At 43.6% G+C, this 25,718-nt stretch overlaps 1 protein-coding gene across 1 annotated transcript; it reads right to left on the bottom strand.

Annotated features, from left to right (window-relative positions):
- Positions 1-346: 346 nt before the first annotated feature.
- Positions 347-23,482, bottom strand: otud4 (OTU deubiquitinase 4). Its single transcript, XM_026160305.1, has 21 exons — positions 23,069-23,482; positions 22,585-22,668; positions 19,085-19,135; positions 18,956-19,002; positions 16,973-17,045; positions 16,617-16,698; positions 14,579-14,741; positions 14,195-14,246; positions 14,019-14,115; positions 11,924-11,988; positions 11,716-11,816; positions 11,531-11,631; positions 11,288-11,453; positions 10,936-11,068; positions 8,734-8,805; positions 6,150-6,828; positions 4,774-5,424; positions 4,164-4,204; positions 3,099-3,765; positions 2,917-2,993; positions 347-2,380 (listed from the first exon to the last, which is right to left on the bottom strand). Exons 1-21 carry the CDS (start codon positions 23,207-23,209, stop codon positions 1,955-1,957), a joined length of 3,969 nt encoding a protein of 1,322 aa, XP_026016090.1. The 5' UTR covers positions 23,210-23,482; the 3' UTR covers positions 347-1,954.
- Between the last annotated feature and the right edge of the window lie 2,236 nt (positions 23,483-25,718).

Genomic DNA, 25,718 nt, shown 5'->3' with positions numbered 1-25,718 from the left:
CACTGTCACAAGAATTTCAGAAAACTTGGCATTGAGGTTATGGTCACTGAGATTTTTAGTATGAAACTCCTACGTTCCCTTGTTCTCAAGTTGAGCCTGCCCAAAAGTGACATTGAGCTAAGCTTTTCAAAACAAGGTAGTTAATCAGAGATTTCATTGCATCATTTAAAAACTGCACATTGTACTTACTCATGTTATCTTTGTCTAATAATAAAGTTTGATGACCTGAATCAGTTCTTCACGGCACTTCACTGAAGTTTGTTGTGCATTGCAATAGTTACTACGATATGCTAATAATATGCTAAAAGATTCTGAAATTTTATTCACCCAAAAATCAACCAACAGCTCCAGAGGCAGCATCTGAGCCAAAGGTTTATTTATTTAACCACACAGAAAATCAAATCCAAACAGCACATTTTTGTTCTATACAGCAGTGTTTCTCCGAGCACAGAGAAGTAAACTCAGCAAACATAAGGCACTGGATCTGAGGCTAGACGACCAGAAACCAGCAGACGGACCTGAAAGAAAAATGTCCAAGCACAACTCACAGTGACCAACAGCCTGATGGGCACTAACAGCAGCAGCAGTTCTTACACTCCTTTCCAGCCCGCTCCCCTTGGCTTTTTGCTCCCCCCGCACTGATCCACTGAGCTCCCAGTATTAACAACATAAAAAACAAACACGACAAATTTATCTTTGACTCATCAGAGGAAGACTTCTGTAAATAATTTTAGAGAGAGGAGCAGACAGAGCGCTTTGTGTCTGTGCTTACCTTAGCATAGAGACATGGGCACAAACAGCTAGGCGAGCACGCCCATTTAAAGCTTGTTACTGTATGCAAAAACTGAATCTGGGGATTGGCGGGCTCACCTGTGCTAAGCTAGCTAGCTGTGTGTAAAAACTAAAGTGGGAAAAAATTTGGTTTAACTTATTAGATGTTATCTATATACAAAAATGCTAACTTTCTCCCGACAGTCATGGCTTTTCCCACTGCTTTGTGCTCAACTAACTAGCATGATGTAAAAATAGGAGTGGAAAGATTAAAAAAAAACAAAAAAAAAAACATATGGTTTTAAGAGAGTTACTAAAAGATTGATTTATATAGGAAATAGGAAAATGCTACTTTATACCTCAAGGTTTTTTTTGCTAAGCTAGCTAACAAGCTTTGCTAAGCTGTGCTAAATAACTATATGTACAAGTGAGAGTATGGTTTTATGAAAGTTTTTTTTTTTATAGATCATAGAAAATTATACTTTACAGTCATAACTGATTTCCCGCTGCTAGCATTAAACTGTGATAATAGAAATAGAGGGGAGAGTATGGTTTTAAGAGAGTTACTAAAATGTATTTATATAGCAATGGTAATTTATGCCTTTTTTACTATATATCTTTATGAAATGAGTATTGTTCTATGCCAGTGTCATTAGATTGAGTAGCATTTTGCTACATTAAAAAAAACAAAGTCTTCGCTGATTTTCCGTTGCTTTATGCTAAGCTAAGCTAAACTGCCACAGACATGAAAGCGTTTCCTCTCAGGCAAGAAAGCTAATAAACATATTTCCCAAAATCTCAAACACAACCAGTAAAGAAACCCATACATTCATCATGTCAACACAGTGGGTAACTTTTTTAAATCATTCACAATCCTCGTAAACAAACTTTGAGCTCGACATTCATTGAATCCATTCGTCTGAGTGATAAGAAATAGTGCTAACATGCTATGCTAATGCACTTAAAAGAAAAGAGGAGGATAGTGTTTATGTTTTGATACAAAGCAATAAGCTTGTTGATTTAGAGGCAGCAAAACACAAATGGAGTTTTAGATTTTCCGACTCGGGTCCACACTGCATTTCCATGGCTGCCGGTCTACACCAATCAGATCTCCAGAAAAAAGCAAAAGAAAGAAAGAAAAAAAAAATCACCACCTGTGTCCTCTTCTCTCATTGGCTCAGAGCTAATACCGTTTCTCGCGAGCCCATCCCATGTGGGCAGGGTTAGGCTGAATATAGTTATACCCTACCCCCATATCTCTTTCCTGTCTACTCCTGTACACGTCCCTGGTTGGATCGTAGCCACCCCTTCCTCTGCCTCCTCTCCCTCCTCTTCCTCTGTAGGGCCTCCTCTGCCCTCTGTAGTTTGGCACCATCGTTTTAAACCCCTCCACCTCCTCCCAGTCATCCTCCGTGCTGCAGCCCACAGAATGATTGTCCGTCATGGTGACAGGCTTCATGTAGCTGCCCCTCTGGCTCTGTTCATACACGTTGGTGGCATGGACTGGTTTCCGGGGACGGTATTGCGACGGAGAGCCGGGGCTGCTGCTGCTGCCTTTCATAGCTCCCATGGAGATGTCCTTAAAGTGTGGATCAGAAAGCAGAGCAACCTGAGAGCGAGACAGAAGGAGGTCCTGTTACAAGAGGATATGATGCAGCATGACTTTCAAAATAAAACACCTAGTAATAAAAAGCTACCAGGACGCTCTGGAATGTCAGACTTTCTCTAATAAAAGCCACAGGGTAGAGAAATTTAACTGGTTTCTTTAAACACTCAGATTTACATACTAAGAGCCAGTTAGTTAACAGGATGTTAAAGGATGGGTTTTAGTGGGGGGGGGGGGGGATCTCAATTGATGGGATCTCAATTTCTTAAGATCTCATCAAGATTATTTGACGTAACAACTTTTAAAACAAATCACTTTGTTATGAAAAGCTACCAGGGAGTTCAGAAATGTGACACATTATGGAAACTGTCAGATTTCCATAATAAAAGCCAACACCTGCTTACAGGAAATTGAAGGATGCCTTTCAGTGATCTTTTAAAGATAAAAGCCACTTCTAACTACTTATTAGATATTAGTTTCAAAATCAAAACCCGAAGTTAATTTGATTAGGTTATCAAGTTGCTCAGAAATATACGTACTATGGGCATGTCGTTAAGTGGCGGATCCACCAGGAGCACTGCTCGTGGCAAACTCTCCCCCGGATCTCTCTTGAAGCCTATCATGGAAACAAAATGAATTAAAAAATTTTCCACCTGACAGTTAAAAGAAAGCCATAACACTTTGAAATGTAAGGACTTCATCTCCCAGAATTCCTGCTTACTATAATTGGATGGGACCATCACTGATCGGTTACTGTTGGTAGTGGGAATGTTAGACGCAGCGGCGCTCTCCAGAGGACTGGAGATGTGGATGTTCCCGTGGCCAGGCATCGTGTCCCCGTTGATTGCCTGAAGCTGGTGCTGCTGCATCGCCCCCTGGCTCACCTGGAGCTCCTGGTGGGTGGATGCAGTTTGATATGCCAGAGAGGAGGGGCTGTACGGACCCATGGCTGTGGGGTACACCGGGACCCCCGCGCCCTGATTTGGGTGGTAACCCTGAGATGAAGGCGGGGGACCCGAGTACGGTGGAGGTGGGGAAAGATACCCAACTGAGTAGCTTGGGTTTCGTGCAGGCATCTGTTGCCATGGCATCCTGGGGGGTTGTGGCTGGGTGATGGGGTACCTGGCCTGGTTGAAGGAGGGTTCAGCCGGACCGGGGGGCTCATCGAGCGCAGCCTGGTTGTCATATTGAGAGGGCACCGGTGCTACAGTGGGAGGGTACTGGTGAGGCGGATAGCCCTCCTGCGGGTTGGTGGGGGTGTTGCTGGGGGTGTTAGAGGGAAGGCACTGTGGGGACGGGGAACGGGAAGATGGCTTGGGCTGCATGGCATGGGCCTGCTGCAGGGGGACGAGGTACAGGTATGGTGGGTATATGGGCATGGAGTAGGCCTGTAGAGGAAGAGAGCAGAGGCAGGACTCAGCATCAGCCCCTCGTTATTTTACTTAAAAGTGCATCAAAAATAACTTTTATTTTAACAAAATTAAAGTACATCTTGTAGTGCTTGGCATTATTTTTTCATAATTTACCACATTAAAATCTGTGTAAACAATACCTGTTGCTAGGCAACTGGGCATGCTGCATCAGAAGTCATTGTTTACGTGGTTGTATTTTTTTGTTTTTATTCCAAATGTTCCCAAAATACAGCACACGATGAATCAACTTGTTAACAGGAAATGTGAGATGATGGGCTTTTACTTTAACACAACTCTCAATCCTCTTCTCCAAACCTGGTCTGTGTCTTGTGGGTGTGCGTTTGTGTGTCTGTTGGTCCAGGCTTACGTCTTACCTTAACGCCCAAGTTAAAGAAAAACCTCAAGATGTTGACGTCTGAGGAGAAAAACAAAAAACACACAAGGATACAAAATCCTGATCAGATATCTCTTTCATGGTGTTGCTCACTGCGCTGACACATCGCAGCCTCTACTTTTGCTCCATGAAAACACTGACCATTAACATACAAAACTCATCTCTAGTCTATTTCAGCTGCTTCGTCTCACAGGGAAGCACCAGCATGTTCTTTATGTCTGACCCTGCCTGTATGGTGGCCTTCGTGCACATCTGTGAGTATTTTCTTTGCCTAAATGGGTCAAAAGCAGTTTTTGTGGAAGGACAGGTGTTTCCCGCTGAGGGAGTCCGTGTAGGACATCCAGTGCTGATTAAACTAAAGCATGTGGATATTTTCTCATGTTTTCAAATCTGCTGAAACACTTCTGTCATGCCTAATTTTTTTCATTATTTCGTTTTACTTTGACAGTCAGCACCGTCTTTGAATATAGAGCTGTGAGTCTCAGAGCACGACACAGGCATGGCTCTGATGGCTGATCTGATTGTTCAGTTTTCTATGGCGACAGTTGACGTGGTTATTTATCATCTTAGGACTCTTTGGTGTGGCTCACCTGTGGGCAGGTCGTCCCCGGACTTGTTGGAAGAAAGGTTTGGAGTCGCAGCTATCTCGCCTCTCTCTCCCTGGGGGAATCCGGGATAAAGGAGGTCCTGGTAGAGCTGGGACATCTGCTGCAGGGGGACGGATCCGGGGAGGGGCTGAGGAGGAGCAGTATGAGGGGGGTGAGGTGGGGATAGCTTCTCGGAGGCAGGTGGAGCTTGAGACTCGGGTGCAGACTGGTGCTGTTGTGGTGGGGCTTCGGTTTGGGTCTGGGGAACAATGGTGGAGGCAGAGAGAGAAAGGGAGGGATGTGGGACCTGGGAAGGGTGAGGAGCCTGGGCGGGGGGGGGGGGAAGGGAGGCCTGGGGGTAGGAAGCCACAGGAGTGGGATAAGAGGTCTGAATGTGGGGCTGGAGGTCAGTCTGAGGCAGGACAGGTGCCTCTGTGCCAGACTGCGGCTGATCCTGGGGCTCGCTCAGCATCATGGGTGGGCCCATGATTTGTGGTAGAGAAGCCTGACTTTCAGTCTGGATTTGGGGTAAAGAAGACTCTGCTTGTTCCTCAGCTGAGGGCACAGAGACCTGGGTCTGGACCTCAGGTGGAGGAATTTCACTTTGGAAAGCCTGAGATGCCATCAGAGGGCCTCCAGTATTTGGTAAAGAATCTGAAAGAAAGAGAGAAGACATGAAGACCAAAGTAAATTACTGACGTGCCAGCTGCTGATACATTTACCAATTATCTGCCTAAAAAAATACAAAACAGTCAAAATTAAGCACAAACTAAGGGGTGAGAACATATCTTTCAATTAAACTTCAAATATATTTGTTGTCTGTTAATCACGTTACTGATTTTCACTTTATGTTTATTAAAATCTCGCTGAAAACTGAAAAACAATCTTCAATTTCCCAACAACAGAAATAAACCTGTTACAGCACAGTACAAAAATCCTTTGGATCATTTCACCCTTCAGAACAACTCTACCTCTATTTTCTTCTTTCATACGTCACCTGCTGGAGTTTTATAAAGGCTTACAGTTGAGAATTATAAGGGGTGTGGCCACTTTCACTGTTAGCTGGGTACTAGCCCCAAAAAGCCTAGCCACACTGGCTATAGCCATCATTTAAATTGTTTACTACTAAACACCCAGAGCCTGAACCACCTGAGCAACCCCCAAAATGCTGGAATGGTAATAAACAAAGCTCTTATTTTGAAAGGCGCATCTGATTCAAAAGGATTTTAACCCCCAAAATAAACTTAAAAATAGTTTTTACTGGTTTAAACTGAAAGTCTGCTACTCTGTGTCAGTCTGGGGATATCTGTGTATTTACTTCTGTGGACAGCCTGCAGTCTAAACTGTGACACGAGCCTGAAACTGAACAGATTTCTTACTTGTGGTTGGAGGTGGAGCAGGTGGAGCCTCCCGGACTTCAGCTGAAGGATGAATTAAGGAGGAGGAGGAGGGTGGAGTCTGAGAGCGGAGGAGAGAAGTGATAGGTGGAGAGGAGCGGGCGGCGGGGAAGCCTGGTGCAGCTGTGGGTGGGGAAGCAATGGGAGTGATGAAAGTGGGAGGAGGAACTGAGGAGGAAGGAGGAGGAGAGGTGGTTGGCTTAGGAAGATGAACAGATGCAGGGGGGAGTTTAGAGGATGAGGAGGAGGTGGGTGAAGCTGCGGGGAGAACGGGGGTGCTGTAGGAGAAGGCAGATGATGGGACAGAGGGAGGCAGCGGTGCTTCGCCTTTTGGAGAAGGTTTAGCAGCAGGAGGAGCAGCAGGAGGAGGAGGAGAGCCCGGCGCAGCAGTGGCTGAGGCGTAGGAAGGTGTGTTTGTTTTAGCAGCCGGAGCTACAGAAGTGAGTGGCAGGCTGACAGAGGGGCTCGCATTTGGCATCAAGGCCTTGACAAAATTCAGCCCCGAGGGGGTGGAGTCAGAAGGTTTAGCAGCAGGAAGGGCGGGGCTGGTCATGGTGTCAGGTGTAGTGGTTGTAGAGGTTGCTGTAAGAGGTGGGGTGGAGGGTGTGGGTTTGTCCAGGGCAGAAGGAGACGGAGCTCTGACATCTTCAACGGGGCTCTTCTGTAAAAGGACAGAGCAGCAGCGATCAGACTACAGGTTTTAAATTCCAGACGGTCCCTGAAGGTCTCAGGTGACATTTCAACGACCAAATGCACAGAAAAAAAACAGCTGCTCAGCTTCTGGGGTCAGGTGGAAACTTCAGATTTGATAGATCATATATGGAGTGACCACATTCTTCATAGAGCTTCCTTACTGAAGTCCCAGGTACGAAGCAAACTAGAACTCGTGCACTCATAGGCTTTTTCTCATTTTCAGAGGTTTTTTACCGATTTAAAAATCACCTCATGGTCTCACTCTCACATCGTTTCTCGTTGGAACGATTGCCGTCTCTCTTAAAGAGCATGGCAGCACAGCTTATGTTACATCTGAACAAAGTCAGCGCGGTGGTGGAGCGATGATGATTTGGGCACCAGTCATTGAGTCATACATGAAGCCATCTTTATGCAAAAGTGTTCTGTGTAAATGTAGGCCCCCGTCAGCTGTCTGACACACAAACACTGTCATGCAACAGGACGATGGTCCAAGCCAAATTACAACCGAATGGCTAAAAAAACGAAGCAACCATGAAGTCCATGGAGGGCTGTGGTGAAAACTTAAGAGCTTTGCATAAATTACCATCTGTAAACCTCAATGACTGGAAGCAACGTTGTAAAGACATCAGGTCAAAACTGGTCCACAGTGATGTGAGGGAAGGACAGTCTCAAAGAACGTTTGTCCTACAAGCTCCTGAATGCTGTGGCGTACGTAGTTTTCAGAGGACGGCAAACGCCTCACGAGCTGACAGCGTGCGATTAGTTATTTTAATTTATTTTAACTTGTGTTTTGTATTCATCTTCTGTTTTATTGTTGTTAGTTTCTAAGTATTTTAGTTTTTATTCAGCAATGTAATTTTCCTACAAAGCTTCCTGATAGGCTTTTTAATTTGATTTTCTTTATTAGCATTTCATCTCATTTTCTAATTGTTCTCAATTTAATTTCATGTACTCTAATTCTACTTGCAGGCCTTTCCATTTTAATTTAATTTCTTTGATGTTTTGTGTTTTTAATTTGAGTTTCGTGTCACTGCTGATTATTTTCTTTCATCCCTTTTTCTTCTGTCAGTCGTCTGTGTGAAAGGTGCTTTACAAATAAAGTTAGCATCAGTGTATCACTGAGCCTCAGCACCAGGATGCTTTTAACTTTAAATGCAGATCGTTGCATTAAACCTCTTAAATGAAGACAGGAATGTTCACCGGCTGCTCCCATTAACAGTCATGTACGCACTAACTGAGCAGGCGAAATCATTCACAGCTGAATGTGAACAATGTCACATACCATGCGGTGCCTTTTTGTGCTGGTGATTAATGTTAGGGTGTTTAGTCTGTTTAAATCAAACTCTGGTTAGTTTTCCCCTTTTGACGAGGCTGTGCAGATGTGAACACTGTACAGAGAACACAACCTCCAAAGTACAGTTCACAACGAACACAGCGGTTCGTTTATGGTGTGAACGCGATCCAAACCAACTACTATAAGCTTGAGCTACAGCACGCCCCGTAAGCTTGTGTTCTTTTGTATTCTCTGCTGGAAGGTCCTACAGATGTGCAGCGGTCTGTGCGGGATACCAACTAGCTGGGAAATGAATCAATTCTCCATTTTCTCACACAGCATCTTCTTCCTGTATTTACTTTAGTTGCTTCCACACCAGACGCATCAGGCCAATGAGCAGACTGAAATGCTCTCACGTAGTTTGTAGTGATGCATTCTGGTCCGCTTGGACTTCGCTGTGTGCAAACAAACGAAACTGCGAGGGAAAAGCTGCAAGTTTACAAACTCATCAGCTGATTCGGACCAGAGGAAATGGCCCTGAGAGCGTTTCTGCATCATAACATGTCTCCCTGTTTGTGTCCGTTTGTGGTCTGAACTCACCGTCTTGTTCCTCTGAGATCGCTTCTTCTCTCCTTTCCTCTTCCCTCCCTCTCCCTGCGTCCCCGGCTGAGACTGAGGGGAGAAAAACAAACATTAGAAACATTAAAAACTAAAAAACATCTGCTGAACAAGAAACAGCGTGAGCATGATGAATTAAATCCAAACTCTCATCCTTCCCGGAGCGTCGTGTATCAGCCTCTGAGGAACATTTTCAGACTTTTACATGTCCTAACAGCGAGCCTGGAGCTCATTAAACATTTTTACCATATGGGCCACTTGCTGTGTGTTTTCTCTGTATCCCATCAATGCACTATTCCCCGAGTCCACATCAATACTTCGACATAGAAACACAACACTGAGGAAAATGAAGGAGAGGAAACGAAGCAGTGAAAATAGTGTCTGTAAATGTGAGTAACACTCCTGTCTGGCAGTCAGAGGTGAGCGAGGTAGAAAATAAACATAAAACTCTCAGTAAACTACGACACGGCGCCTGCAGGCTCCTCGACAGGTCAGAATCCATGTCGGCTTCTGTTTCTCCAGCTTACAGATGAGTTTCCACCTCTTGCTTGCTTCTGTAGGAGACTTTGATTTGTTCTGCTTTAATTTCCTGTTGAAGTTTTCAGTAACCACCAGCGGCCATGTTTAGCAACACGCTGCATCAGCGCAAACAAAAACAAGACACTGCTGGTATTTACAAAGAGAGCACAGTGACACGATCACGTGAGAGGCACTGACCCCGTTTCATGTGCATGTCTGGGTCTGCTTTTCTCTGTAGGCTGCGATAGGATGGGAGTAAAACGCGCATGCGCAGTGCCTTTGTTTTCATACGCACATGGCCGATTGTTGAGTGAAACAGATGAACCAGAATTGGTTTGTAAAAATGGTGCAACTTCCGTGATGTGGAACTGGTTTGGTGTTTGTCCATCAGATACACGACAAAGCACATTTTTTTTGCAGAACATGCAAGTGGCCGTCGTTATTGTCGTATTTCTCGGACTAAGATGCTCTTAAATCTGGGAGTAATCTGGGTCCTAAACTCCGTATGCTTCAGGTCAAACAACACTGCAGCATCACTTAGAGTTAAAAACTGTCTAAATTCTTTCATCTTTAATAAAACGATCAGCATTGCTGCTTTACCAGGTGTAACTATGAAGTTTAACTTCCAGGCATCCATGAAAACAAAAGTTATTACATTTAACGGAGTTAGAAGTTAGCAAGAAGCTAGCGGAAGTTAGCTCGCTAGTTTCGCTAGTTACCTAAGCATGATATAGCATGTTCTGACTGAGAGATTTCTGAAAAAAATCAAACGTACAGCTCTGCTATCACTTCCAACATAAATGAAGACAGGAAACTAAACAGCAGTGACGTTTGTAGGGTTACTGAAGTTGGGCTAGCTGGTATATAATGATGTGCTACGTGATCGCTAGCGACACAGCTATGTTAGCATAACATAAACAGTGAAGCTGGAGGACGAACACTAACACTTTTCCACTTATAAAAGTTAACGTTAAGGTTCCTCATGGTTAGAAACAAATGCAATCGCATGGCAGGATGCTGTAAACGGACCAAACTTCAGCCAGGAGAACAACTGAGATAATCCATCCACAATACGAGGTTAGTCATTAATATACTGCAACAACATGGGAATAGAGCCGCTGCCAGAGAATTCAACATTAATGAATCAATGGTACAGAAGTGGAGGAAGCAAGAAGAATGAGTTTAATAAAGTTTGATTTATCTGACTGCTTTGTTTCGCTTAATGTGCCTTATAATCCCGTCCTCTTGTTGGTGTTTTTAATATTGTTCACATGTGTAACACAGCAAAGCCAGAGCTGACAGGAGGAGCAGAAGCAGTGAAGAAAAGAAAAACGGGAAAAAAAACAGGAGAAAAATAAAAGTGTGGAGGAGAATATTTGCAACACACAGTTTTTTTCTGCTAACTCTACTATTTAATGTAATTAAAACAAAGAAAGAAAAAAGTCTCATGTCTCATCTTTTTGTTCTCGATATTAAAACGTCTGCGTTCAGCCGTAAAACTGAACACCTCTCTGCGCTGTCTGGGAATCGTCAGTGAATCTGGCCCCAGATGTTTAAACATCAGCTCGCTGCCTTTCTAAAAGGGTTCAAACCGGCCGACCCAGCCTCAGCAGGACGTTCAGGTTTATCTGCACCTATCATGAAATCAGCCTCATGTGAACTCACGCCCAGTGCGGGGAAGCTGTGCTCGTCTCTGAGCTGGATCTCCACCAACGCCACGTTCCTCTCCTCCTCCTCTTTGGCCAATCGCTGCTCCTCTGTCAGGCCGAACGCCACCTCCGCCGCACCCACGGACTTCCTGTAGAAAGACACAGAAACGCAGAAGAACTTTATTTAATCCAAAGAGCAACAACAGCAGCGTAAAATGAAAAGAACTACAAAATAAATAAACTAATAATCGAGCTCAAAATGATATTTATGCTTTATATAAACCATAGAGGAAGATTATGAAGGAGGGGTTCAGTGATCGTGTCATTGTGTGATCCAGCACTGATGTATACAAACAGAGATGACACACCTGCTGGTTTTGGCCCCGCCCTGCTCCTCTACATTGGCCTGCGGGGGCCAGGAGTGCTGCTTCAGCGTGCGGCCCCCTGAGCCCGGCGCCGCTGCCTGAGAACCAGAGGACGACGATGGCCCGACGGACTTCCCCCTTCCTCGGCCTCTCCCCCGCTCCTCCCACTCTGAAGGAGAAAGAGAGTTTCCACAGACTGCACTCATGCAATAAACCTGTAACATACGTGTGCGCGCACGTGTTCACCTCCTCCGTGCCCGTTGCTGAGCCTCTTGTCACGGTTGCCCACCTTGCTCCACCCGCTGTCATCACTGGGAGGGCGGACACTCCACAAAGGCACCACCTGCCTTAAAACACACATAACAAGATTTGTCACGTCTGTGCAACCTCCACGACACTGAGCGTGTGTGCGTGCTGTTAGTGCAACCTACTTCCTGCCCAGATCTTCTATGTAAACGGTCACTGGCTGGTTATTGGCCGGCACCTCCTTGATGACGGCGCTGTAAAGCCGATTGGTTCCCTCGAGACGAACCTGCAGGTGACGCACAAACAGCGTGAAACATGCACTCGAGGAGGATCACACACACACACACACACACACACACACACACACACACACACACACACACACACACACACCTGGCAGCGGTCTCCTACAGTGAACTGCATCCCAGCAGCGATGCAGTAATCCAGCTTCTGTTGGGCTAAAAGAAAAAAAGAAAATAAAATGTGAAACATTCACTTTTAACTTTTGTTAAAAAATGATTTTCTGATCACTTTGAGTCCAAAAAGTGTTCAGAGTTCCCCTTCAGATCTTTTATCCCCAGCCTGACGTCTGTTTTCAATCTTCCTACAAAATCCAAAAACAGGGCTGATTGTCACACTTTCAGCTTCTGCACCACCTGCTACGCTGCCACTGTTTTGCATATTTAAACACAGGTTATCACATCCAGCTGCTGCTGCCTGCCACCAACAGCTGTGTCCAGCTAAGTGGAGCAGTGGTCCTCCGCTTTAACGATCAGGCTGGGCACAGACGTCCCGCCTCATCGACAAGCCGGGACGGCGCTCAGAGCCAGTACCAGTCATTCTCTTAGTAGATGTTAAAATTGTACACAGCCTCAACACTTCTGCCCTCTGACCTCATCAGGATTCATGCCTCGTTCTCGCATTACTGCAGTCACAAACTCAGGTGTCCACCTCACCTGCAGGTCCACTGGGGTTATGACCTGATCAGTTACGGCCAAGAGGTAAAAATGTAGTTGACATCGAGCCCCGACGTGCCGTGAGGAATATGAACTCTTGTTGGCAAAGAAATAATTTCAGAGAGCCGGCTGACCCGGACTTGTTGCCAAATGCAGCGCTCTGATTGGTCAGATCTGTTTATTCGTGTTTGAAAAAAAGATTACAAAATGGTTTGAAAAAATAAAAGCCTCAAATCTGCCCAGTGAAGTGATGCAGTCAGCGTTAACAGCTGTAGTTAAGATCAGGCGAGTCTGACTAATTTTACATGTTCGACATGTGAAGGAGTTTAGTTTATATTATATAATCACTGATGTACGAAGGACGCCATCCAAAAGTCAGTAGAGGATCAAAGCCGTGAATGACAGCTTTGATAAACCGTGTCAGCATAACTGGCGCTTCACAGCAGGGTCATAGCCTTGGGAACATCCCAACAGAATCCCATTGGTGTGCAGAGAGTTCAATACAAAGTCCATAACTGCAAGTTGTCCCAAACGTTCAACTCTGTAAAGCGTCCACATTGAACATTACAGTCTGACGATCAGCGGGCAGTTTGAAGCAGCCCCGAAAGAAAACCAAGCCCAAGACGACAAATCTCAACAGTGAGTCTGCGCTGCTATTTGAAGTCTGAGTTAGTTTAATGAATATAAAACTGTCTCCTTTGAGTCTATATTTATACGTAATGTGATTGTGACCTCTGCAGCTGACAGGGTTTCCCAGCATTTATCCAGCACCACAGTAACACCTGAGAAACCTGAAGCACTTCCTGTGGTTTCAGTGGGAGCTTACCACACATTACCAGCACTCACTCAGGTGTGATGCACCAGCACAGATACACATCATGCACTCCCAGCATATTTCTAACAGTGGCGTGCCTGCAACACCACAGGAACCAGTGTCTCCTCTCTCTGCTCACATCGGTTTGCTCTCAGCTCAGCCAAATTCCCAACTAAACGATCCTCGCGTTTGCTTTTGTCAGACCACTGTAGGAAATAGTACCACCAACATGGCCGGTTATAACCGATGCAAACCAGCCTTTACTTTTAAGCAGTGTTCTGGTCTGCTCGTCTTCAGTCACCCCTCCAAGCAGCCGGACGTTCTTATAACTTATGAAAGTGTTCTTGACCCATACGTGACCATCAGACTGCTGCTTACACCACTCACATCTTTAATGTGCTGCATACCACACATCCCTCCAGCCCACGCACATGTGTAAACACAAGAATGTGTATTTAATTTTTACTTAGTTTTTAAACTCGTGTTGCTCTAGTTATTTTTATCCTGTGAAAATGTTCAACAAACATGTTTCATCGTAACGTTGACCTCGCGTGAACTTACACACGACAAACTGATAGTGAAGCAGGTCGTTTCTTTGGACATCGCCCTGGGATCTGACTACTTTTAGACGCATGCTTTGTTTTTCTGTGTGTGTGTGTGTGTGTGTGTGTGTGTGTGTGTGTGTGTGTGTGTGTGTGTCTGTGTGTGTGTGTGTCACCTCTCTTGGACTTGTGCCAGACATCGTACTCCACATTTCTGAGCAATGTTGGGTTCAAAGATCGCCTCACCCTCTGAGGCAGCCCACGCCCACGGCCCTGTTACACACACACACACACTTCAGTGACAGTACTACCCTGTGTGGTTGTTATAAAACATGTGTTTTATGAATGTTACCCTGTAGCTTTGGTTGTGCTTTGTGGAGGTAGGGCTGGTTCCATTTTCCACCCTGAGACACAAAAACAGACATCATGAGATTATTAAAGCCTTAAAGTTTTACTGTGTTTGATAAAAGGAGCTGAGAACACTTACAAAGGAAATAAAGTGTCAATATGTCCAAATAAGTAGGTAATCAGTTTTTAGTATACAAAAGTAAATCAATAACGATGAGGAAGTAAACAAAACCAGCAGCCTGTGAATTCACTTCCAGTAAATAAAAATGAAGTGTGAGTGCTCGTTTACTAAAAATCAGGCACAAGGTGCTGGATTTTGACTCATTTCCCTTCACAGTAAAAGTTATCATGCAGGTGAATAAACCGCTGCTTGATGCCAGTTTCCTACCACAGCGCCTCGTCTACATCCAGGTCGGAGTCGTCACTGCTGGGGCAGGCGGGCATGCAGTCGTCGCTCAGGAGGTCGGCGGGTCGGCCGATCCGCTGACAGGAACCCAAATAGCTGCGGTCCACCTTAAACACGCCTTCGTACAGCAGCTCGTACAGGACGGCTGCAGGAGAACCACACAGAGACTCGGGATGAGGGTTTTTCTGGGGTTTGCTGCCGTGTTCGTGTGAATCACAGGAGGTCTAATTATAGCCTGAAGTCTAACTTTTGATAAGAGGCGAGACAGAAATTCAATATTTGAACCAAGAAAAAAAAAAAAAGTGAGTGAATGGGTAACCCACGCTCTGTGGGCTCATCCAGTTTCATTAAACTGTAATCACTGACTTACTGTCTTTGCAGGCTGCATTTAAGTGGATGGATTGATTATGATGAACAATCACATAATAATACAAGACTGTCATGTTGGGCGAGCCTCGACTTTGACTGCCACCTTTTTAACAAAGCATCAGACCCCTGCTGTGGGCCTGTATGAAGAATAGCCTGTAGTCTCTTTTCCACTGGCATCTACTTGGCTTCACTCTACTTTGTTTCAGTCGTTTTCTATTACAACTGAGCGAAACCTCAATGTAGGCGAAGCAGTTACAGCAAGGCAGCCCGAAGCCCCACAAGCTCTTTGTACGCGACACAAACACAACAATGGAGGGCATCGGGGTGCAGGTATACCTGCTGCTCGGCCCATGTGGCGATTAGCTGGTATTATCCGGTACCTACTCAGCCAGGGTTTCACTCCGAAAATGTGACGTCAAAAGACAGAATGTCACTGATTGGCCAAGAAGTGAAAACACCACGTGAGTCACGAGCGTAACGCCTTCACAAGAATTTTTGAAACCCGACGATGAGGAAGACGGCTGCACCACAACATCGTGGTCCAGCAACAAGGTGGGTTTTAGCAGCAGGCGTACCATCACCCTGACGTCCTCCATTGCTGTGTTGTGTTTCTGTCGCACACAAATGACGTCAGGGGAGTTTCGGGCTGCCATGTTGAACTATGTTTGAGCTGGTACTCAGTGAGACACGCTGGGTGGATGTGGGCCACGACCCCACTCTACACCCCTACAAGGTTTCACCACTTTTAGAGATATCGTGTTCACAGACAGAACGCTACATGAAAAACTTGACCTTCACATCAGAGGTAACAAATACGTTTGATAGACGATCCCGAGGTGAAGATTTAAGGGGGAAAGTGATACGAGGGCTCAGGCAGTAAAGCATCTACCAACCAGAAGATCGAAAGATCAGTCTGTTCCTTTGGTCCAAGTATCCTGAACCCCCACGTTTTGACTGTGTTGTAATGTTAGATAGTGCTGCATGAATGTGTGTCTGTGACAGGGTGAGTGAAGTGAATCTAGTTTGTAGTACAGAAAACGTTCTGAGTCAGCAGACACCTGCGAGCTGCTCACAGACTGAGTTTAACTTCTGTGTTTATGCTGCAAAGTGTCAGTTTAGTCGGGTCGCTGGACTTCAGAAACTTACACTACAGGAAACACTACAAGCTTACGTTACATCAAATTAACGGGCAGTAATTAGACGACAGCGACTGTTAGAGATGTCAAACAGAGACATCAGCGTTAAACGCTGGACACACAGCAGCATGAATCAGAGGCTCTGCAGGCTCTCCTGTGATTGTTCACCTTTAGCAGAGTTAAGACAAAACCAGTTTGAGCAGCGTGGTTAATGACTCACGCTGCTCCTCTTGCACACTGACTAAGAAGTGTTATGAAGACTTGAGCTGAAAGGGTTTCCTCGGAGTGCCGCAGCCTTACACTGACTATGTGGTGTTTGGTTTATAATGTGGTCTCTGTTCTCTCATTTTCTCTGCCGAGTGCCCACATTTTGATTGATGTTCTCATCTGTTTGTTATGAATTCACTGAGACTTCTCTTCGGTGATGATTACCCTCCCTGAGAGGATCTGCAGGATCAGTTAAACTCTTTTCCGCTCTCCTTGTTTTACAAACAAATGAAATCACAGACACTCACACTGGCAGAGTGCGGTGTTCTTGATCCGGCTGATGGGATAAACGCTGTCATAGTGATTCCCGTTCAGGAAGCACAGCTGCACCTGTAGAGGCAAACAAACGGTTCGGCTTCAGTAAATAAAAGAGTGGAAACTGAAGCGAGAAGAGCCTGAAAGGCTTCGGGGATGAACCGATCTTTTTTTCCTGCTTTAAAATGTCCGGTAAAGACAAAATAACAAGCTGTGTCGTTTGAAAAATCGCCGTTAGCGTCTCAAAGCTTCCGCCTGACAGCTTGGTGTATTTTCTGAAAGTTTTCCTCCGACAGGAAATGCAAATCGTGTCTCTAACTAAACGCTCGGCCGAACGCGTCCACCTCACCTTGTCCTTGAAGTTGTTGCCTGTGATGTTGACGGCTGGCTTGCCGGGCTCCTGGAAGATCAGAAAATCCCTCCTGCAGGAAGAGATCAAAAGAGACGAAGAGAGAGAGAGGAGAGGATGAAATGAGATGACGAAGCTTTGGTGACTCATCGTTTTCACCATCTGATGCTAAACTCGGGGGCAGGAACGCAGATTCCTCCAACTATAAATGAGGACGAGCTTCCGCACGTTTGGACCCAGAGAGCCAAAGCTGTCACACCTGGGATGATTTCACCGCCACCTCGGGATGCTGCTTCATATCTGACTGAGATGCCCTTTAAAGCCTAACTCAGGGTTTAAGTGTTGCCGTGTCGACAGACTGATGGTCGTTGCCGACCTGTTAAGACCCCCGAGCCTCGTTCACACACATTTCACAAGCAGATCATCGTCAAACTCCGTGAACGTCTCAGACTGTGCGTCCAAACAAAAGGTGAAGGTCTGGGTGTCTTAGAAAACTTAAATGCACATCTTTAAACTAAATAAAAAGAAACGTTATTTGTTTCATTACGTGCAGTTTCCCAAAACAGCTGGCAGCGCTGCCTCAAAGGGAAAATCTTTGGTGACTTCCTTCTTCAGTTATTTTCAGAAAACTTGACCTTTGACCTTGAGGTCGAGGTCACCAAGATCCAAACTCCTCCAAGACTTGTCATGACCCCATCAGTCTTTTACAGCTAAGGGGTAAAAACCCAAACATAATCCATCTATTCTCTTCTGCTCATTTGCGTCCAGGTCATGGGGGCAGAAGATTTTCATCAAGTTTAGCTTCAAAACCTTCTAAAGTAAATGTGGCGCCTCTTTACAGCCACAGACAACGAGTTACGACCATTTTCATCAAAATCATCTGAGCGGTGGCAGTACAGTGTCACTAGGATCATTGCACACATCGTTATCGGCGCTTAGAAACTGCACTGCCATATTATCAAAAACACCTCACACGGCATTGGTCCTCTGCTCAAAACCTGCACCAATGAAACTGGAGGAAGAACTGAGCAGCACACACTCAAAAAGACTAGTTTGAAACCTGGATGCTGACAGAGGTGATTTTAGCTTTTAGTAACAAAACAAAACATAAATGTCTCATAAACGAGTGATTATTGTTACTATGTGAATAAAATATCCAAGTATCACATTTGCACTGGCCACTATATTAGATACACCTTGTTAGTGCCAGACTGGACCTGTTTGCCTTAATTCTTCGTGGCAGAGGTTTAAAAGGCTGCTGGAAACATTCCTGTGGTTTCAGTGACACAACAGCATCACACAGTTAGTGTAAATCTCTGCTTCTACCACGTCCTAAAGGTCCTCTGTTGGATGTCTGGTGACTGTGGAGGCCAGTGAGTATAATAAACTGGTTCAAGAAACCAGTACTGGGAGCTGGGAGGAGTGACACCCAGTGTGGGCCTCTGCTGCTTCATGGTTTAATGTGTTGTGCATTCAGAGATGCTCTTCTGCATACCTTGGTTGGAATATGAGTGCTTATTTGGGTTACTGTTGCCTTCCTATCAGCATTCTGCTCTTAAATCTGACATAAACAAGGCGTTCTCTGCATAATCTGTCAGTTTTGAATTATTCTCTGTAAACCACAGAGATGGTTGTCGGGGAAAATCCCAGCAGATCAGCAGTCTCTGAACTACTCAGACGAACAACCACGCTACGCTCAAAGTCACTGAAATCACTGTTCTTCCTCATTCTGATGCTCAGACTGAACTTCAGCAGGTCGTCTTCACCATTTCTCCACACATAAACAGAGCTGCTTTCATGTGATTGGCTGATTAGACATTTGTGTTAACGAGCATTTAAATAGGTATACTTAATGAAGTGGCCAGTGAGCGTAAAGCTTTATTATCCACAGTGAATAAAGCTCAAACACTGTGGGAACTCCCACTAGGCTTTCTGTCGAGTTAAAGTGCAGCTCTCTGTTCAGAGACCTCTGATCTCACTCACTTGTACATGGCGGCCAGCGCGTTGATCTCCACCTCTCCCACCCATTGCTGGAAAACAGAGAAACTTTATGAGCTTTCATATTAAAATGACCCAGCATGTGAGAACAATAAGAGCGTGTGGTGTTTTTACCTGTGGATCCTGAAGCTTGCACAGGTAATCCTCAAAGTCACCTTCAATAAACTGCAAAACAAAAACAGCAGTGACTTTTTTAGGCAATTTTCTTCCTCAGTTCTCCCAAAAAAACAAAAACATGATGTGTGAGGCTGAAAACAAAGCCAAAATAAAACCGCCACTTCCTCTAAAGGATACGCGAGTCTGTCCCCACAGACTCCAGTGTTACCATGTTTAACTCTGCAGCAGAAATAAACATGTTTACAGCCGACCAGGCCACACAAAACCTAAAACACCGCAGTCAGAGGTAACTAAATTTAGACGTTTAGCCAATGACATGCTGTCGAAAGATATTTTTAACCTCCTAGGACCTGGCGTCCACGTATGTGGACATCACATTTTGGGTTATTTAGACCAAAATACTCAATTTTGCTCTACAAGGACCTGATATCCACTTACGAGGACATTATACTGCCACTGTCCTTTAAATGAATATCCTCATATGTGGATCTAATTTTTCTTAGAAACAAAAATTTGGTAAAAAGAAAAAAATCTGGTAATTCTTTGTTTTTACATTCATCGGGCCCCAATGTGCCCAAATATCAAAGAGAAATTAAAAATGCATGCTGTGGAAGAGTTCAGGTCTTAGGAGGTTAAAAATGAATTTAGAAAAAAAAAAATCTATCAGACTGTACTCCCTCCATCAAGATATTTAAGAAGTAAGCAAGTGAAAAACAAACAAACACACACAAGAAATTATTTAAAAGTTTTTTGAAATGCGACCTAAAACATTTCCACTCCTCCAGGAAGTGAAGGCAGCAACATGACAGGTGGAGCTTTAATGCTGTTGATCCACCTCTATGCCCCATTCTGACAGCAGCTCACAGCTCCTGCTCTGCCAGCTGCCCGAAGGGCACCCTGGGAAATGTAGTAAAGCCCTGCAGCAGAGCGAGTTTATCACCACTATTAAAAACAACACCAGCAGCAGCTTTTGCTTTCATTTCCTCTCATGTGTCACTCAGGGAGTGAAAACCCGCAGAGTCACTCAACCGTGATCTGTGATTCACAGAAGAGTAAATCGACTCCTCGACAGCAGTTTGAGGGTCCAAAAACAGCCAAAAATCTGCTCAGACAGGAAACGTTTGAGCCTTTTCTGTCTCACATTTGGTGTGAACTCACTAACTTTCAGTTCTCAGCTGTTGAAAACAAAAACAAGACATTTAAAAAAAATAAAACATGGTAATTTATATTATTTATCGACGAAACGAGCAGGATCATGATTACGTGCAGCTCATGCATTAAAACAAGACCGAAAGCTCGAGCTTTCACACGTTTTCTGCTATAAATAGAGAAGTTGCGGCTTGTGTGAGAGGCAAAAGCAGCTTCTTTTCTCAATGTTAGGCCACAGGGTGACGTCACTAAAGAGAATAAAGCTAAACTAAACAAACAAAAAGAAAAAAAATTTAAATTCTCTCATGTTTTTACTTGTCTTACTTTACAGACTTATGATTAACTCGACTGCAATTGAATAACAGCTCGGTCCGGCTCTTTAAGAGGAAACGCAAACCCTAAAAATACCAGAACTATTAACTTTGCTCAGCGTCGTCATATTTGTCAAAACAAACAGTGTCGGGAGGCTTCGGTACATCTGCTTATTGAGACTCGGGACACATTTGTTTTGATTTATTGTGAAGTCCCCGACAACCACCAGCCACACCATCGTGAAGATAAATTACAACTGAACGTCTCTGAAGAGTGAAAAAAACATTAACTAAACTGAGATACATTAAAACAACCTCTCAGTTACAATAACAGGTTACAGATGGAGAATGCAAGCACATGCTTAGTGAAAATTACTTCTAAATATAAGTTCAAATTCTCAGTGCTGAGCAGACATGGTGTAAGCACCTGTTACATCTACATTTATTATTCATGTAATTTATTAGTTCGAAGCCTCAGAGCTCATAGAGGGGATGTTTACACCTCCCAGGATTAATTATAACACACGGGTGGGACAAAACCGAGCCGCCTCGTTGAAGTATATATATAATGTTTAACAATCACCTTTGTTTGAATGCTGTGTGTAATCAGTACGAACGGGTCACCAGCTGAATTTATACTCACTGGCCACTTCATTAGGTACACCTGTCAGCCGGTCACATGACAGCAGCTCAGTGCATTCAGGCATGTACACTGGTCAAGATGACCTGCTGAAGTTCAGTCTGAGCCCAGGGATTGGGAGGAAAGTGGATTCAAGTGACTTTGAACGCACATGGTTGTTGGTCTGAGTATTTTAGAAGCTGCTGATCTGCTGGGATTTTTCAGCACAACCATCTCTGTGGTTTCAAGGTCCGAAAAAAACAAAAACAAAAACGGAAAATATCCAGTGAGCGGCAGGTCTCTTGGTAAAAATGCCTTGACGATGTCATGGACAGCCTGCTTCATGTTGATAGGAAGGCAACAGCAACTCAAATGACACCCTTAATACCAAGGCATGCAGAAGAGCATCTCTGTATGCAGAACACATGAAACCATACCGAGCACACACTCCTGTCAGCTAAGAGCAGGAAACTGAGGCTACAATTAACACAGGCTCGCCAAAAACGGTCAACAGAGGACTGGAGAAATATCACCTGATCTAATGCGAGTCTTGATTTCTGCTGCAACATTTAGATAGTGGGTTCAGAATATTTTCTCAACACTTTTCCTCCACAGATCTCAATCCAGTAGAGCACCTTTGTGATGCGGTTGAGCAGGAAATCAGCATGATGCCATCACATCAACATGAACCAAAATCTCTGAAGAATGTTTCCTGCTCCTTGTTGAATCTGTGCCACAAAGTATTAAAGCAGGTCTGACAGCAAAAGGGCATCCAACCCTGTACTACCAAATAAAGCAGCCGGTAAGTGTATACATGGGTATCTGTACAGATAAAGAACTGAAATTGTCCGTAATGTACAAAAATATACACAGTGTCCAACCTATATGATACACTGACTCTAAATTATGTGTTTTTTGATGTCTTTTCATAGGTATGAGTGCAGTTATTGAAGTTTTACCCTTTAACTTTCACTTCAGTTTCCAGGGCATTTGCATGTTTCAGTTTAGTTTGACTAGTTTCAGTGTTCGTTGTAGTCGTTTTTTATCATCATCGTGTGAACAGATTTAAGAAGTTCACAAAAGATATTACAATAAAAATAAAATATCTCACGACACATGGACATCCCAGTGTCAATGAACATCAACACCAAAGCCTCCCGATGACTACTGGGTTGACAAATTTGCTTAAACCAATAAACCTGTTTATTATTTCCCTTTAGTTACTTTTCAAACCACACAATATGGTTTCAGTTTCTTTTTAACACAAATTTCTCCTCCTTTCTATGAATTCTAATTCAGTAAATAAAAAATACTCCCTGGCAGCTATTTTTTTTACCACAAATCTACTTTCTAGTTCGAAAAGTAAAACCACTTTGCTCTCCCATGATGTTGTTTTATTTTGGTGACACTGTACATACCGCCTCATAGGTGTCTCTGTTCTGCTTCAGAAACTCCACACACTTCGCCCTGACTTTAGTATGAAGGCTTTGGCAATGCAGCACCTACACAGGAGGGGTCAAAGGTCAACAATAAACACAAACAGACATACTTAATATCAATATTCTCACATATATTGTGGAAATATTACATTTACAATTCGTTAAGAAGTTGTAAACAGCTGACCTTTGCAGTCAGAAGCCTAGCAGAGACACTTTTGGGTAAACAAGCCGGAAGTACGATTTAAAAAAGCCACAATTAAATTTTTTTTCATCATTTAAAGTTTATTCATTTGTAGATGTAGGTCTGAGTCTACGCTGAAACCAGAGTTTGTGGGCATAACTTTTGTTCGGCTAACATTAGCACATCGCAGCTGCACACCAAACAGACCAAGCCCAGCTTCTCACCTGTGCTAAGCTAAAAACTTACTTAACGTTAGCATTTTCTGTAGTTTTCCCGTTTTACCTGCTCGGCGACAGCCCGAAACAAACAGGACCCGTCTTTGGCTATCTTCTTCCGATGCAAACCGATCGATTTCAAGTAGTCATCCATTAATTTCTCGACACCCCTCTCGTCAATACTCTGCATGCTTCCGCCGCCGTCCATGCTAGCAGGGTGCTAGCCGCTAAAGATACCTGCGTGTTTTGGACGTCAAGCGGGGCGAAACTTTGCGCTAAAAGTTGTCAATATCGCCACCAAAAAGAGTTACATAACGACATCTACGAACTAAAATGAGTTAGCGTCAGCGGTGACAGCGTCCAGTTTCGTTTTCCTGGAAGCCCGGTTCATCCCGCTGAAAGAATCCCAGCTTCAGAAAGTGAAAGTCAACTTTAGCTCTCACGGTTAGCACGCAGGCTAACAGCTAACAACACGCCCCCTTCACTGTCAAACATGAACGGAACAGATTCTACAAAGTAAAAGCCTCCATTTGTCAATAACACTCGATTAATTCATCGCGAAATTAACTCTAAGACTCCTCGGTGTATAAAATTCGTTACTGAAGTGATGAATTTAATAATAGTACATTAGTACAACATAATAAAAAGTTCTGTTCGCAGGTTTTCTGACATAATTCATCATAAAACAAAGACTTCCACAGTTGCTATCAAAATAAAAGGATACAGGATACATTTATGGAAACATAAAAAATAATTTAAAAAAATAAACAAGCTCAATAAAAACCAATGAAATAAAATAAAAATGTATAATAATAATACATTTAATTAAATCATTAAAATTTAAATATAAATAAAACCTCTTTTTTTATAAATTCAAAGGAAAACGGAGTCTTTCAGAGTCACATTTTATTTTATTACTGGACTAGGTTCAGCTTACTTATGTCTTAAGTACTTGAGTCATCTATCCTTAGGTGGATTCACTGACTGTATACAAAACGCAGAATTAAGAACACACAAAGGCTTCACATCGTCTTGCGTATAATTTAATTTAATTAAACTTTGAACAATGAGGTGATAAAATTACATAATTTCAAAAAAAAAACCACAAAAAAAAAAACCGTGAAGGTATTTTTTTAATGTAACTGAGACGGGTGGGTAAGATTATGACAACGTTTTAGAGCCTTTAATTGATTTATCGTTTTTACAAAGAAAGATATATAAGAGCCTACAATTATTTAGTTTCAAACTCTTCTTATGAAAAAAGAGAAAGCTATTAGCAATAAATAAATAAATAAATAAACAAAATACTCATATGAAAATGAGTTATTTCATCCTGTTCGATTTAAATTAAAAGCTGTCTTTTCCTTTATAGAACCATTTTTGTTGTGTTGTATTCAGCTTTCTCCAGGGCGTTTTACAGTCATATTTTATCTATGTATTTATCTATGACCTGAACCAAATGTAAAATGTGCAGATCTCAGCAGCTCAGCATAGTCTTAATAAAGTATATAGAAATAGCAGGAAGCGCCTCGGTCACCTGACTCTTTCTTTTCTTTCTCTCAGTCCTTTTGAGTCCCCCTTTCACTTTTTCAACCGTCAGCGGTTCTTCATCTCTTCCTGTGACTCGCTGTGGTATCGATTTCACTCCAGTAGAGCGCTCGGAGAGAGGCTGCATGTTGACTGAACACAGTGTTCGTGACTGTGCCTGCAGATCGCCATTCCAGCCCAAGGATGCCTCTTATCTAGGCATGCATTAATTTAAAAGCCATGTTAACAATAAGCATTCTAGTTAATGCTAGCCACAGTGCATGCTGTAGGTGCTCAACTCCACCAGCCAGCGGGGGACACCATATCTCCAACCTCTCAGGCTTAGCAGGAATCCCAGTTAGTACATTAAAGCCTTGCATATTTACCGTTAGGAGTCTATCCCAGCAACCACAGGGTGAGAGGCAGGATACAAACTGGACAAGTGTAACACAGAAATACAGACAACCATTCACACCATTTAAACTAAACCCACTAACTGCATGTCTTTGGACTGTGGGAAGAAGCCGGAGTACTTGGAGAGAACCCACGCAAACACGGGGAGAACATGCGAACTCCACGCGGAAAGGCCACGTGGTCAAGTGGAACTCACAACCTTCTTGCTGTGAGGCAAAAGTACTTCTGAAAATATACATTTTTGAAAAATGGTCCATCAACCCACTTTCAAGCCTTTTTGGTTCCAGTGAAATGTTCAAACTTTGTACCATAAAACTTTCGTGCAAAGAAAAAGGAAATGATCAAGCAGAAAACTAGCTGGTTTGAAACAAAAAAATGGGACCAGAGCCAAGACTTTACTACCAAAAACAGCAGTTCAGTTCACCTAACAGCCACTTGAGGCTGCCTGCAACAGCGAGTCACTCCCCACTGACTCCCATGTTAGGATGTGTAACTTTAGAGCAGAAATAAACATGTTTACAGCCTGACACGAACAACAGTTTCGGTCTCCATAAATTCATAAAACTGTGCAGGTGATTCATGTTTTTTATCACTTCTAAAGCATTATGTGACTAATGTTCTGGCATGTCAGAAAGCAGAGTCTTTATCTGTGACATGTCCTGAATGGCTTGATGTTATTTTCATGTGTTTTCTCGGCATATTTAAGTCAGACATTAATTTAGTTATAGGCAACTATAATAACCTTAGAATAAATGTAAAGTTACTTTTTGTATTTG

Source organism: Astatotilapia calliptera, unplaced genomic scaffold (genome assembly GCF_900246225.1).
Source record: "Astatotilapia calliptera unplaced genomic scaffold, fAstCal1.2 U_scaffold_1, whole genome shotgun sequence".
NCBI classification, from domain to species: domain Eukaryota; kingdom Metazoa; phylum Chordata; class Actinopteri; order Cichliformes; family Cichlidae; genus Astatotilapia; species Astatotilapia calliptera.
Note: the sequence above shows the minus strand (reverse complement) of the source record. Positions and strands in the feature narration are given on the sequence as shown.